The 13,913-nt window shown below is 50.9% G+C and overlaps 1 protein-coding gene across 2 annotated transcripts in view; it reads left to right on the top strand.

Annotated features, from left to right (window-relative positions):
* LOC102314211 (peroxidasin) overlaps nt 1-10,869 on the top strand; it is a 45,598-nt gene extending 34,729 nt beyond the window's left edge. For both annotated transcript variants that reach the window (XM_005942148.2, XM_005942146.2), the window contains 10 exons: nt 252-360; nt 1,018-1,175; nt 2,557-3,563; nt 3,763-4,259; nt 4,344-4,478; nt 4,568-4,776; nt 5,941-6,052; nt 6,595-6,727; nt 7,003-7,116; nt 7,810-10,869. In XM_005942148.2, the coding sequence (XP_005942210.1) occupies nt 252-360; nt 1,018-1,175; nt 2,557-3,563; nt 3,763-4,259; nt 4,344-4,478; nt 4,568-4,776; nt 5,941-6,052; nt 6,595-6,727; nt 7,003-7,116; nt 7,810-7,935 (2,600 nt within the window). In that variant the 3' untranslated portion in view covers nt 7,936-10,869. The remainder of the gene's footprint in view (nt 1-251; nt 361-1,017; nt 1,176-2,556; nt 3,564-3,762; nt 4,260-4,343; nt 4,479-4,567; nt 4,777-5,940; nt 6,053-6,594; nt 6,728-7,002; nt 7,117-7,809) is intronic.
* The last annotated feature ends 3,044 nt before the right edge of the window (nt 10,870-13,913 follow it).

Raw genomic sequence — 13,913 nt, forward strand, 5'->3', positions numbered from 1 at the left:
TCACGGCCTTACTCGGATATACCTCCGTACTTTTATTTTGTGGCTCTACTGGAGCAGCTCTGCACGATTCATTGTTTGTATCTCATAACAGGCCTTTGTGCAACTTTGTGCATCACTGTGGGGGAGGTGGGCGGGGCTTGTGTTAGGGATGACACCGACCTCTTTATTAAAAACTCTGGTTCTGTTTGAGATGTAAACCCAGGCCGAGCTCTGCTCGTGCTTGCTGATGTTCCACCTGTGTGTCTCTACAGTGCCCGCCATCAGCAGGGAGGGCGACACCTTCGTCAGCACGTCCATAGAGCAGGCCATCCGTACTGTGGACAGCGCCATCGAGTCGACGAGGAGGCGTCTCTTTGACGGGTAGGATATGACAAACACGCGATATGAGACTCTGACCCTCACGACGACCTCGAGGATAAAAACCTGGAAGGCTCTGAAGTGTCTCCATTTTCCTACGCCACCACGTGTGTCCCTCTTCCCTGAGCCTGATCTTCATCTTGTCGTTATTGCTGCAGTGCATCATGGGATTGAGTGTAATGGAGAGACGTATGATGGGTCAGGATGAGAACATGTGTACCGGTGAGGTGTCCTGGGGTCATGTGACCAGGTTAGGAAGTCCTGCTCGCCAACAGCGCTGGCGTTGACGGCGGCGGTGTGATCGTGGCTGCAGCACCTCGCTGAGTTTCAACAGCCCGAGGCTCAGTGCAAGTTTAGAATAGCTGTGCTGAAAACCACCGAGCTGATGTTTGGGAGGAAGCAGGAACGACAAAGAGTGAAATGATGGCGGCGACTCAGCTGCGCAGTGACTCAGACGCTGCTGCGTGTTTAAACTCTCCGACCTGCACTGGAGAAATTCCCGCCTGATGTTCTAGTCCTCGAGCTCTAACGGAAAATCCCCAAAGACCGGAGCGATCTTTCCTCCTGCTTTTGTTTAACCTGTCTTTGTCTCTTACTTCCACACTTACTGTCTCTGTGATCTGTCATATTTATTGTTCCCTCTCCTCCCTCGCCCTGCAGTCAGCCTCGCACCCCCGGGGAGTTGCTGGCTCTCTTCCGGTATCCGCGGGACCCCTACACCGTGGAGCAGGCGCGGGCCGGAGAGATCTTCGAGCAGACGCTGCTGCTCATCCAGAACCACGTCAACCAGGGTCTCATGGTGGACACCAACGGCACCGGTGAGCAGATTCAGACTCGACACGCTGCTGAAAATGCAAAACCACACCCTCGTGAACACTGAGCGCGCTCGCTGATCGGTTTAAACTGATCGGTCATCTCTGCTGTGCTGATATTTTGGGCACATATGCAGTTTCAGACTTTGCAGAATGAAGCTGCTATTCAGTAAACAGCTTCCACACAGTTTCCTGAGTGGAGTCTTGTGGTGCCAATAATTTAATTCTGTCTATGAATCTCTCGTTGCTGTGCACGCCTCCATCCGTGCGCCATTTTCTCCTCAGCGACAGCCGAGGGACGGACACGTGACGAGGAGCCGTAAACACTTTTATTAGTCCTCGGTTGGCCGCAGCGCCTCACCTACGTGGTTTGTGTTCACACTGGGTCAATTATACCTGCGCGTGGGGGGAGCACGGGGGGATTTGGATGTTTGTGTGCAAAAGCATGTGGGGGGGTTGTTTTAGTTTCTGGCTCATGAAGCAGTCGTTGTTCTGGGGGGTTAATTTTAACAGCACGAAGGTCAGCTGATCTACATTTCACCATCAGTGTGACGGGAAATCGAGTTTTTCTTAGTTTTGAAATTAAATTTCTGGCTTTAATTCTCCTGAATCTGCAAGTTCTTCTAAAAAGTTTTGTTCATTTTTTTGTCATATTGAAATGTGTCAGTGTTTCCCTCATAAATCTGCAGTTTTCTATTTGCAAAATTTTTATTTTAGTTAATTTTTTCACCATTTTTTCACTTCCTGTTTTTGCTCTTTGGGATATTTTCATCCTTGAAATGATAACAAAGGCTGAGTGTAGTTGACGCCTCATGTGGTGTAAATGTAGTGAGACCAATAGTGACAGTTTCAGGTTCACGGGGAAACGCAGGAACAGCGATGAACACAACAGACGGCGAGTTTGAACAAACGTTCGTGGAGGGAAACGCCGGCTCCCACGTTCTCCTTTTAACTCCCCAGTAAACAAACACGCAGCAGTGATGTGTGGGAACGTTCACACAGGAAGTCTCACCTCACACACGCTTGACACTTGCTGTCATGCATAAGTGCAACGCTGCACTGCTAACACACCTGAATGTGCTGTGCTCTCATTTCAAAGCTGATGGAGGGCGCCCTGTGGCCTCTGTGGGAGGGGCTCCAGGGCCTGATCCTGTGGATTACCTGATGAATGTGAGCAGGTCTCTAACCCGCGGCGTCTCCAGGAGGCGCTGTGGGCTGAAGCTGGGAGTGATAGACTGTATATAAAAGATGGCCATATCCACCGTGACATCTTAGGCTTTGGTTTGGGAGGTGTTGGCGTTAACAGAGGGGGCGGGGCCGAGTGTAATAGCCGGGCTGCTATGATTACTCTGTGATGGACGTCTAAGCGTGTGTTTCCTTTCCGCAGCGTTTCGCTACAACGACCTTGTGTCCCCCCGCTTCCTGGACATGATCGCCAACCTGTCCGGCTGCACAGCCCACCGCCGCATCAACAACTGCTCGGACATTTGTTTCCACCAGAAGTACCGCAGCCACGACGGCACCTGCAACAACCTGCAGCACCCGATGTGGGGCGCCTCGCTCACCGCCTTCGAGCGGCTGCTGAAGTCCGTCTACGATAACGGTTTCAACCTTCCACGAGGCGCCACCGACCGCGTCCATAACGGCTACAAACTGCCGCTGCCGAGGCTGGTGTCCACCACCATGATCGGATCAGAGACCATCACCCCCGACGACCGCTACACGCACATGCTGATGCAGTGGGGTCAGTTCCTGGACCACGACCTGGACTCCACGGTGGTGGCTCTGAGCCAGTCCCGGTTCTCCGACGGCCAGCTGTGCGCTCAGGTGTGCACCAACGACCCGCCCTGCTTCCCCATCCAGTTCCCGCCCAACGACCAGCGGCAGCTGCGGAGCGGCGCCCGCTGCATGTTCTTCGTCCGGTCCAGCCCGGTGTGCGGCAGCGGGATGACGTCTCTGCTGATGAACAGCGTTTACCCGAGAGAGCAAATCAACCAGCTGACCTCCTACATCGACGCCTCCAACGTCTACGGCAGCTCGCGGCACGAATCGGAGGAAGTCCGCGACTTGGCGAGCCAGAGGGGTCTCCTGCGGCAGGGCATCATACAGCGGACGGGCAAGCCGCTCCTGCCGTTCGCCAGCGGGCCGCCAACCGAGTGCATGAGGGACGAGAACGAGAGTCCCATTCCGTGCTTCCTCGCCGGAGACCACCGAGCCAACGAGCAGCTGGGTTTGACCGCCATGCACACCGCGTGGTTCAGGGAGCACAACCGCATCGCTACAGAGCTGCTGAGGCTGAACCCCCACTGGGACGGGGACACCATCTACCACGAGGCCCGGAAGATCGTCGGCGCCCAGATGCAGCACATCACCTACAGCCACTGGCTGCCCAAGGTAACGGCTCCGAGCTGATGGCGCCCGCGCTGCTCAGCTGATCATCAGGTGAGCTCAGGGTTAGCATGAGTGTGACAGCCCGGGACACAGAGAGAGGGAGGGGCTCACTTCATTCAGCTGTTTAATGTAAAAGTTGAAGCCAATGAAACGCTTCTCTGATGATGTCACAGCAGGCAGACTAACCCTCCTCTTCTCTCAGATCTTAGGTGAGGTTGGCATGAAGATGATGGGGCCGTACGGGGGCTACGACCCCAACGTGAACGCCGGCGTCTTCAACGCGTTTGCCACCGCCGCGTTCCGCTTTGGCCACACCCTCATCAACCCGATCCTGTACAGGTTAGATGAGGACTTCCAGCCGATCCCGCAGGGCCACATCTCGCTGCACCGGGCCTTCTTCTCGCCGTTCCGCATCGTGAACGAGGGCGGCATCGACCCGCTGCTTCGCGGGCTCTTCGGCGTCGCCGGTAAAATGCGTGTCACCACGCAGCTTCTGAACACCGAGCTGACGGAGCGGTTGTTCTCCATGGCCCACGCCGTGGCTCTGGACCTGGCCGCCATGAATGTACAGCGAGGGAGGGACCACGGCATCCCGCCGTATAACGACTACAGGACCTTCTGTAACCTGACGTCTGCTCGGACCTTTGATGACCTGAAGAACGAGATTAAGAATCCGTCGGTCAGAGAGAAGCTGCAGAGGTGGGCGTGGCCTCAGACAGGCTCAGTGTGACTCGCCAGAGTTATGTTATGAGCTCAGCGTGTTTCTATTTCCTCGTGTTGCAGGCTGTACGGCACGCCTCTGAACATCGACCTGTTCCCCGCCCTCATGGCTGAAGATCTGGTCCCCGGCAGCAGGCTGGGCCCCACCCTCATGTGTCTCCTCACCACTCAGTTCAAACGCGTGCGTGACGGCGACAGGTAGGTCAACCTTTCAGTACCAAACTGTCGCCGAGAGTCACGTGACCGCAACAGATGAATCCTATTTCTCTCCTTCCTGCCGTGTTCAGGTTCTGGTACGAGAACCCCGGCGTGTTCACGCCTGCCCAGCTGACCCAGCTGAAGCAGGCGTCCCTCGCCCGGGTGCTGTGCGATAACGGCGACAACATCACGCGCGTACAGCGCGACGTGTTCAGGGTGGCCGAGCTGCCTCACGGCTACATCAGCTGTGACGACGTCCCTCAGATCGACCTGCGCATGTGGCAGGACTGCTGCGAAGGTAAGAGTCAGCAAACGCTCGCCTTATTCTTCAGTTTACTCGACAGCTCAGATCACGACGACCAGGATACCTTAGCAGACGTTTGTTGTTTTCAAAACACAAACATTTATTTTAAGCTTGAATAAATTAAACTCCACTGAATAAATCACTGGTTGAATATTAGCATTCGAGTGTATCCCAGATGTGTTGAACAGCTGCAGCCCTGAGCAAGCGCAGAACAACAAATAGAACAGCCTGCAGACCCGTGAGGGCGAGAGGAGCTTTCAGGACGTTGTTTGGTTTTGGTTGTTTTTCTGATCTTCGCTGAGACAAAGTGGCTCTGTGGTCACAGAGGTCGCTGTCTCTGCTTCAACCTTTTAAAGTTTATTTTTGGCCCGTAGTGTGAATTTGTTGCACAAATCTGATCCCAGTTTTATTATTTTATACTTGTGCATGAAAACAAACCTCCATTATTAAAAAGAGGCTTTTATTGTGGTTGGAGTGATCTCAGTGTTTGATGTAAAGGTTTAGTCAGGAGTTTAATCACAGGATGGAAACATGTTTTCTTCTTTAAAGAGGAAGCAGACGCTGGTGATGAGTCTGCTCTCTGACTGCAGCCTCTTACATACTGCACATATTCACTGTATGAGGAGAGCAGAAACAATAAACAGAGAATATAGCTGCATTTGCTAACAGTGACACGTGTGTGTTCGCTTTTATGTGTCGGCACAAGAGAGGAAGTGTTGTTGTTCTCATCTTCTACACGCAGTCTGTGAATCAACCGCAGCTGAGATTTGAGCGTTTACATAAAGACGCGGCGCTCGTAAACCTGGAAGCTGCGTCACTGTGACAGTGGAGAAGGGTTTGTCAGTTTTTTCATCCTCCAGGATGACAAAAGCGGGATCGTTAGGGGGGTCGCGGTCGTCTCCCTCACAGCTCGATAAATGGGTGAGTCGTCTGCATAGCAGAGAGTCTAAAGGAGCCGATACAGTGCAAGACGAAGCACGTCAGAGAAGATTTAAACAACTCGCGCTAAGAGATGAGGGTACCATGTGCTCCTGTGGTTGATTCCAGCACTTCAGCCTAAAAGCACTGCAGTCAGGTCATAAACGGTCCTTCTGTTGGCCTCAGCGACTCTGTTTTCTTCTTCTACTGATTTTCAGTGTGTTGTGTTTAACCCACCAGACTGCAGAACTAAGGGCCAGTTCAACGCCCTGTCGTACCACTTCAGGGGACGCCGGTCAGCTGAGCACAGCTACAAAGAGTACAAACCTGCCAGCAGCTCCCAGGAGAACAGGTAACAACACCTGTAAACTTAAACTGCTCCAACAGCACAGACGTTGTCCAGAGGTCCAGTTCAGGGACTCTGGTTACCCGAGTCCAGCAGACAGCTAGCAGGGCACGCCCGTAATCATGCAAACCTTCAGGAAGTATCCATGGAGACCAACCAGTTTGTGTATCAGGCTGTAAACATGTTTATATGTGCTGTAAAGTTTGAACATGGCTGACTCACTGCTGCCTCCTGTGTAATCTTACAGCGTTCCCTCGGTGTCAGCGGTCCTGGAGCGTGGGAAAGTCTGGCATCAATTTTTAGGCCAGAAAATTCTTGTTTTACAGCAAAAATAAAAACACTTGTAGGCCTCAGAAACCTGCGACATACACTTACAGATGTGTGAGTCAGGTGACCTGCGATGTGGCGAGGAATGCTGTCCTGACAATACCTCGATAACAGATATTTGAGGTGTAGAATAAGTAAAACACTCATTTGTGCATCTTTGTCCTGTAAACTGTTAACTGTGAACATCTTCAGTCATTTGGTTTGTGTGTGTGTGTGTACAGCTCAGTGGAGGAGACCCCGGGCAGTCTGGGAAATGTCTCTGCGACTTCCAGGAAGAGCACTGAGCCCTCCATCAACGACTTCCAGGATTTTGTCTCCGACATGCAGAAGACCATCACCAGCTTACGAAAGCAGGTGTGTCTGCATCCACAGACAGATGTTTGCAGCTGTTCTTTATCCTTTAAATCCAGATGGTGACGTTTGTGATCAAAGTGTCTGAAACTTCTAACCATCTTAAAAACGTTGCTATGTCTCACTGCTCAGAGCACAGTTAATTCCTCAAGAAGGGATCGGCGTGCCGAGGTCGGTGTGCTGGCTCCGCCCTCTGGTCAGCTGCAGGTGTCAGTGTGTTTGGGGAGGTGAGGTGTGTGTTCTGACTTTTAAAATGTGTTGTTCTCATGTTTCTGCAGATTAAAAGACTTGAAGCCCGTTTGAGCACCACTGACTGCACTGACAGCGAAGGCCGCGAGCGAGCGGACGGCGAGCGGTGGAAAAAGGACCCGTGCGCCACATGTGAATGCAGAGTGAGTGTAGCGGGCAGGGCTGTGGGTTAACACGTGAACACGTCCTCTGTAAGACGCCGTTTAAATGTTTCTGAGAGTCTGGAAGCGTCTCGTCTCTTCGAGCAGCTCTTGGCATCATGTTCAGTTTTCGTGTCTGACTGTGTTGCTGCTGGCGATGGCGCTCCGGTGTCAGACCTTCCCACCTCCTGCAGGCCTGGCCTCCACGCCGCTGTGTTGCCATCTTTCGCTCTTCTCTTCCACACCTCTCTGCATTCAGAGGGATGTTTGCAGTAATTGAGCTTGGCAGGCAGAAGCAGACGAGGAAGACAGTCTGCGAGCAAACAGAGCAGTCTGTGGTCGTCACGCACGACGACACAGCGAGCATGACGGGCAGGTCAGTCCCAGGTCAGGTGGTCCTGGTGGCAGGAGGCGGAGTGACCGGCTGAGGGTCACATGGTGTTATTGTCACATGCAAACAAACAGAACCCAAAATCAAACCTGGGTTTGAACGCGATCATGTCTACCTGCCCTGGTTTGCAGCCGTGTGATTGGCTGTTGATCACGTGAGCTAAATGATGTCAGTTCTTATTGAACAGTTTAAGTTTTCTTTCCCGTTTTGGTGTTTTTGGCGTCTTTTCTGTCAGTTTCGCCTCAGATCTCACACGTAACGACGTCATGACTTGTCGCACTTGTTGTGTTTTCCCGCCCCGACAGGACGCCCAGGTGACCTGCTTCGTGGAGTCCTGCCCAGCGACCGAGTGCAAACGGCCCGTCAAGCTAAAAGGCAGTTGCTGCCCGGTGTGCCTCGAGCAGCTGACGGCGCCCGCCCGCCGCCCGTAACGACCCTCAGGACCCCCGCAAACACGCCCTCTGGCGTCTGAACGTCACACGCTCGCAATCAGACGCACGGAGAGGACATGAGACTCGTGAAATCGCGCGGCTCCACCGCCGCCAACGACCTCGACAGACCCAACAGCCTCGTCTCAGTTTTTCGTTTTCTTCGACCCGGGGAGGGATTTTATTTTGTTTCCTGTTTGTTGCACCCAGCGGCGCCAGGCTCGCTTCGAAATCCTCCGGCGACGAGCCGCTGTCACTACGTGGATTTATTTCTGACCCGCCGGATGGACGAGCGGGCGTGAGACGGGCCGGCCTCTCCTTCCTCCCTGCGCCCAGGCTCCCGAAGAGCCGCGACCAGCTGCCGTTTGCCGTCCTGCTCCTCCCGCTCGACGATAAATTGCAGGACAGGGAAGTAGATGGAAAGGCGGTCGCCATTTTCTTGTCTCACACAATATTCTCAGGTTAGAGATGCCGAAAACTGGTGCTACCCCCCGATTTTATCACAGTTTAATCACTAAACCTTCAAAGTATTTTGTTGTATATGCAAAGCAGCCTATATACACTCAGTATGTCCTTAATGCTACATCACAGTTGAGACGACTGTTGTACTTATGAGTAGAGTTACTGCATCTTTAACCCGCGGTGCTTTTTATCATGTTATTCTCTTCTTTTCCCTTTTTGTATAAATTGTTGCATATGAAGAAAATGTGAAGCCCTACAAAAAAAATGTCTACTGATCTCTGCTCGTCGGTCCACTGACGACTCCCTCGCTGTGTGTGCCGGACGCTCGGCCGGCTCTCGCTCCGGCGCCTTTGAAAGAAACCCTGTTTGTACCACTGTGTTCACGTGCCGCGGACTTTATTCCAGTATTTTCCTCAGTGTTTTAAAGCCAAAAGTATGATTTTATGAGTTTATGTTTGAATGTTGTCCTGGTTCAGTATTCTCACTTTGACCTGCTCATGTTCGGACCGGTGCTTCTGCAGTCGTGGGAAGATGAGCTCAGTAATTTCAATGAAACAAATATTTGACTGGATCTGAACAAGTTTTAGCACAAAGGCTTAAAGCCACACAAACCAGTGTCTGTTTATTAAGTAGCTGAAACGATGCTTACCTGCCAGAAACACTCAGCCACAGTCGTGTGCGCTAATATCAAATATAAACAATTCGATTCTCATCAGGTGTCTAAATGAGGTTAACACAACCTGTTATCATCTATCCTGCAGACGCTAATGCAAAATGCAGAAACAACGTGATAAACCGAGTCCACTCTTAATGCTTCTGCAGGAGTCAGCGTCAGCGAGGAGCTGCCAATCAGATGCATTGATTAATTAATCATCATCATCATCACCAGCGCCTCTATAAAAGCAGGAGCTGTGTCAGTTTGCAGGTCTGGATCTTCACAGCAGTGGACGTCCTAGAAAATTCACCGTGAGGTCAGACCCAAGAGTTCCGGCTCAAACTCAGCTAGCATGTGAAAGGTTAAAGGTCACGACAAGCAGTAGAAGACAGAACAAGCGTGGGTCGTTTGGAAGCTGAACAGAGGGCAGATGTTTGTCCACCAACCTAATAGCTGGACCATGAACTCCAAAGATGCTGAAACCTCACAGTGGAGAGACCGACTGAGGCGGTCACACAGGAAACTTCCAGTGCTCCTCCATGAATCACAGGCTGGACTCGCATACACGCCGTCTGCATGAATAATGAATTAATGTGTCGCTTATTCCAGGTCGTATTTACCTCATTTTACAGACTTTATTTTGCCCTGATATGTAAAACAGAGAAACTTTCCTTTCTCTTGATTACAGTTATAAAGCTGCACATTTAAAGGTCAGCGTGACAAACAACGAGCAGCTGAAATATAACAGAAATGGCTGCTGTCCATAACAGACTTAGTGCTCTAATAAGTAGCAGAATATTGCTGCCAGTTTGTGCATTTATGGACAGTTTGGCTAAAAGGTGTTTAGATCCAGTTTAAAAGAATAAAGTGAGAGGTGCTGGGGGGGCGGGGTCACAGCCTGCGGCTCCGCTGGCGCCGACGACACCGTTGGAGGACTGCGAGCAGCTCTGCTCTGCAGCTCTCTCGGTCCAACGACACGCTTGCATTCCTTTGTCCAGCAGCCCCCCTCCTCGCTCTCCCCCCCCCCCCGTTGGGTGTTTATATAGGTTAGGAATGCTCTGAGATATGGAGGATGACGCCATGTAGCCGAGCATGTGTGGCGCGGGCCTCTGACCCTCATTCCTTCATAATTGAAGCCATATGAGAGAGGAAGTGATGTTGGGGGAGGGGCGCTCAGGGTCGGGGGGGCTGTTTGTCAGACCGATTTACCGCCTTTCACACGTACTGTACTCCTCGTACTCTCCGTGCACTGACACAATTCCCGATCTCGTCTTCCTATTTTCCTCCGATTGTGTCAGAGCGTGTGCAGTTTTCCTTTCCTGTGTTTTCTTCTTCAGTGGTAACATCCTGCGAGCTGAGGGGCTGATCGGTGACAGTAAAGATGTCAGAGCACCCACAGTCACACTGGTAAACAGTATCACCTCATACTGGACGAACTGTGTTTACAGTGGTGTCTCCTTCTCCTGCAGCACCATGTTACTGTGTGTTCGTGTCCCCGTGTCTCGGTCACAGCTACTAGCTTTGGCTCGCGCCCCGAAGCTCTGTGAGCTCTTTGCGTTACCCGTCTGTGTGTGTTGATAGATGTGTGTATTTGTGAGTCCCTCTTTTTATTTCCCCTTGAAAAGGTTCCCAGTGTCAGTGGAGCGCACTGCCCTGCAGTACTGAACGTGTGTTACCTACACTGTCCTAACCAGCGGTCATTGTGGACAACCTAGTGCCTGTCATGACAGTTGTATTGTACCTTTGCCAAAGAATGGTTTGCACTGTAATGTATGCCTCTCAACAGTAATAATAAATAAAAAAGCCACATTTGAATTACAGTCACATGTTGGTGCCTGTTCTTTGTCAGCTCATCATTAATGAGAGGACTTTTTTATTTGCTCATCACAAAATGACTTTTGTTTCACTGAACATGACTCGTCTGATTTAGTGTTCTGGTTTAAAGCAGATACTTGATCAGGTCCAAACTACAGAGCCTACAAGTTTGCATTTGACTCTGATTACTCTCAAGTTCCTGCACTTCCTGTTTGGTTTGTTAGTTGGTCTGTCAGTCATGACTGGATGGGTCCCATTACAGTTTTAGACCCATCCATCCCACTTATCCTTGGGGGGGGGCTGAAACCTATCCCAGGACGAGACGATGTGTCCGCAGACATCGACTATCAGTACGGTGAGTCCACCTCCGTCCATACCTGTGAATATTTAGCCTTTTAGGAACTTTTTGAAATTCATCTTGACCACGACTCGCACGTGCAACAGGAACTCTGCAGATCTGTCCTCACATAAACTTCCTGCTGAGGTTAAACTGTCATCTGCATATAAAATGAAACCTGTCAGTAGATTTGGGGCTAACAGTAGTTAACCCTTTAGTGTAGTACCCACCTGGTCTAATCTCAGAATCATCGATGACCATCAGTTTTTCATTTGTCCTCTTCTAACTGCTGAAGTGCATTTCACTCTTTGAAATCAATCTGCTTTTGGAAACTGTGACCAGCAGACAAAACAGGAAGTCTTGGCTGAGATATCTGCTGCTACAGCAGACGCTCCAGAGCGGACCCAGCAATTCTTTGCCCCAACAGCCACATGAAAAACTGGGACTGTTGTGGAGGGTCGCACCAATAAGCTCATAAAGGGCTGAAAGTGGAGCTGAGCTGAGTTCAGTTTATTGGTGTGACTCTCCAAATGTGAACATCATCTCCTACCCAGGCTCCAGAGTCAACGGCCAATTCATGCAGCAGATGGAAGAGGACGTCTCGGCCCGAACATCTGATCGTCCCTGAAAACTCGTCGGCAGGTTAAAAGGCCTCAGTCACGCAGGCCTACATGTTTCATGCAAACATGGAAACTGCAGCAATCTGCAAACATCCTAAAACCTCACAGGAGCTGTTCTGCTCTTTGCTACCTTCAGGCTCCGGTTCAGTAAATAACCTTCTAACCTGTGCTCCACTGTGTCAGGTTAATCAGACCCATCCTTTGCTGCAGTCGCTCACCTCAGCAGGGACACCGCCTACTCTGTGTTGCTAACAGTTGCTCCACCTGTTGCTACCCTTCACCATGTCACTGACCTTCAGTGATCGCTGGTCGCTCTGGCAGCTCTGTGGATGAGAGCAAATCAGTAACACACCTGCAAACATGAAGGCGACAAGACTGAGCATTCTGTGCCTTTAAACATTAGCATGTTAGCACACTAACTGCCAGCTTTTGCCAAGAGCAACAACAGCATCTAAACTATGTGCAGACAAGCAGAAAGCAGCTGTGAGGGATGTTTGCAAGGTGAGTAATATTAGCAGCTTCAGACTGCTGGCCACATGTGGGTTGAAGTAAATGAACTCTGCTCTGGGAGTTGTCTCGTTGAACTCTACGCCTGGTCTTCCACGCTTCTCCCCACAGACTTGGCTCTGGCAGCCGAACCGGAGTGGACAGAGCCTCTGGAAGGAAAACCGGACCGGGAAATGAGGTTTCCAGTGCTGCACAGATAAAAGAGCCTCGATCTTTGGCAGGAAAACACATTATCGCCCTGACAACAAGGGACCTGGCTCACTTGGAGATCCAAACAGGAATACACACATGGACTGTGTCTGGTTGTTTCCTTGTCTGCTGCAGAGTTTAACATGAAAGCCAAAGGTCCAGACTGAGCGATTCAGAGAGAGGTGGAAAATCTGATTATGTAAGTGTTGTGGACGGGCTAGATTAGACCAGCATGTCTCACACACACACTCAGCAAAGCAATGCAGGCCTACAAAATCTAAAGCAACCCTGAGATCTGGATCTCCATGCAGTGTGTGTCAGAGTTTGAGGCAGAGCACTGGGGCTAAACTTCAGGGTTTGGAAAGGACACGAGTCTGCAGCTGCACAGTCCTGGCTACCCGGCGAGCCGCCTGCTTCCCACTCATCACATACTGGAATTTCATTTAGGCAATTGGCCCTCAGCGATGCACCTCTCGCTCGCCAAGGTGGGGGATTCTTTCCCCTCGCTAATGGAACGTCATTCTCATTTCCAGAGCGGGGCGGATGAAAGCCAGAGAAGTGGTGTCCTGCTGAGGGAAAATGGGTTTTGCATCCCAGCACTCAAAGGACTGCGGCGATGGCTTGTGACCCCCGGCGGGTAGGAAGTGTCATGAGATGGATTCCTGCTAGCGTTTTTGGCTCTGACACATGAGGCAGAGAGTTTACAGGGCAGGTGTTTGCATAAAGCAACTGCTGAAATCACAAGAGATGCAGTTTAATGTGCTTCACCGAGTTATTAAGAATTACAGGCGCTTTATTTCATGCAGACGTAATCTTAGTCCTGCTGGAGGCACAGGGGGGGATCTTTTTGAGAGCTCGTGGACTTGCCGCTTCCTGTGAGCGTCCTGCCAGAGTCCAGACAAGCAAACTGTAAGCAGGTCTGTGCTGATGGACTGCAGCTGAGTGTTTATCTTTTCAACAGCTTTTCAAAAGCTCCACACTCTCAGCTGGGCTCTCGTCTCTCCCCTTGTTGACATGAACAACCCGCCCATTTCCTGCCTGTATGTTCACTTTATTCTGGTTTATTACTTTTAGTCTATTGATGTCATAATGTCATTAGTTATACGACAGCTTTGTTGGAGTTTGCTTCTGCTGCCTTGAAGTAGATCAAACGTTTATTTCAGGTTTACAAAAATACATGAAAATCATCACGATACCATGTGTATGAAGTGTAATCACAAAACTGGAAAATACGTCTATAAAAGTCAAAAACCTGAAACCTGACCATGAAGTGCTGGCCTGTCACTGGAGCATGCTCAGTTAGAGACTGAGGCTACCCACAATGCACCAGTAAAAAACAAAGGAAAGCAAGCAACCAACACAATCACTCCCCACATGAATCACTCATCACATCTCT

This window comes from Haplochromis burtoni, unplaced genomic scaffold (genome assembly GCF_018398535.1).
Source record: "Haplochromis burtoni strain Fernald_Lab_line unplaced genomic scaffold, NCSU_Asbu1 Contig_321, whole genome shotgun sequence".
In the NCBI taxonomy this organism is placed as follows: Eukaryota; Metazoa; Chordata; class Actinopteri; order Cichliformes; family Cichlidae; genus Haplochromis; species Haplochromis burtoni.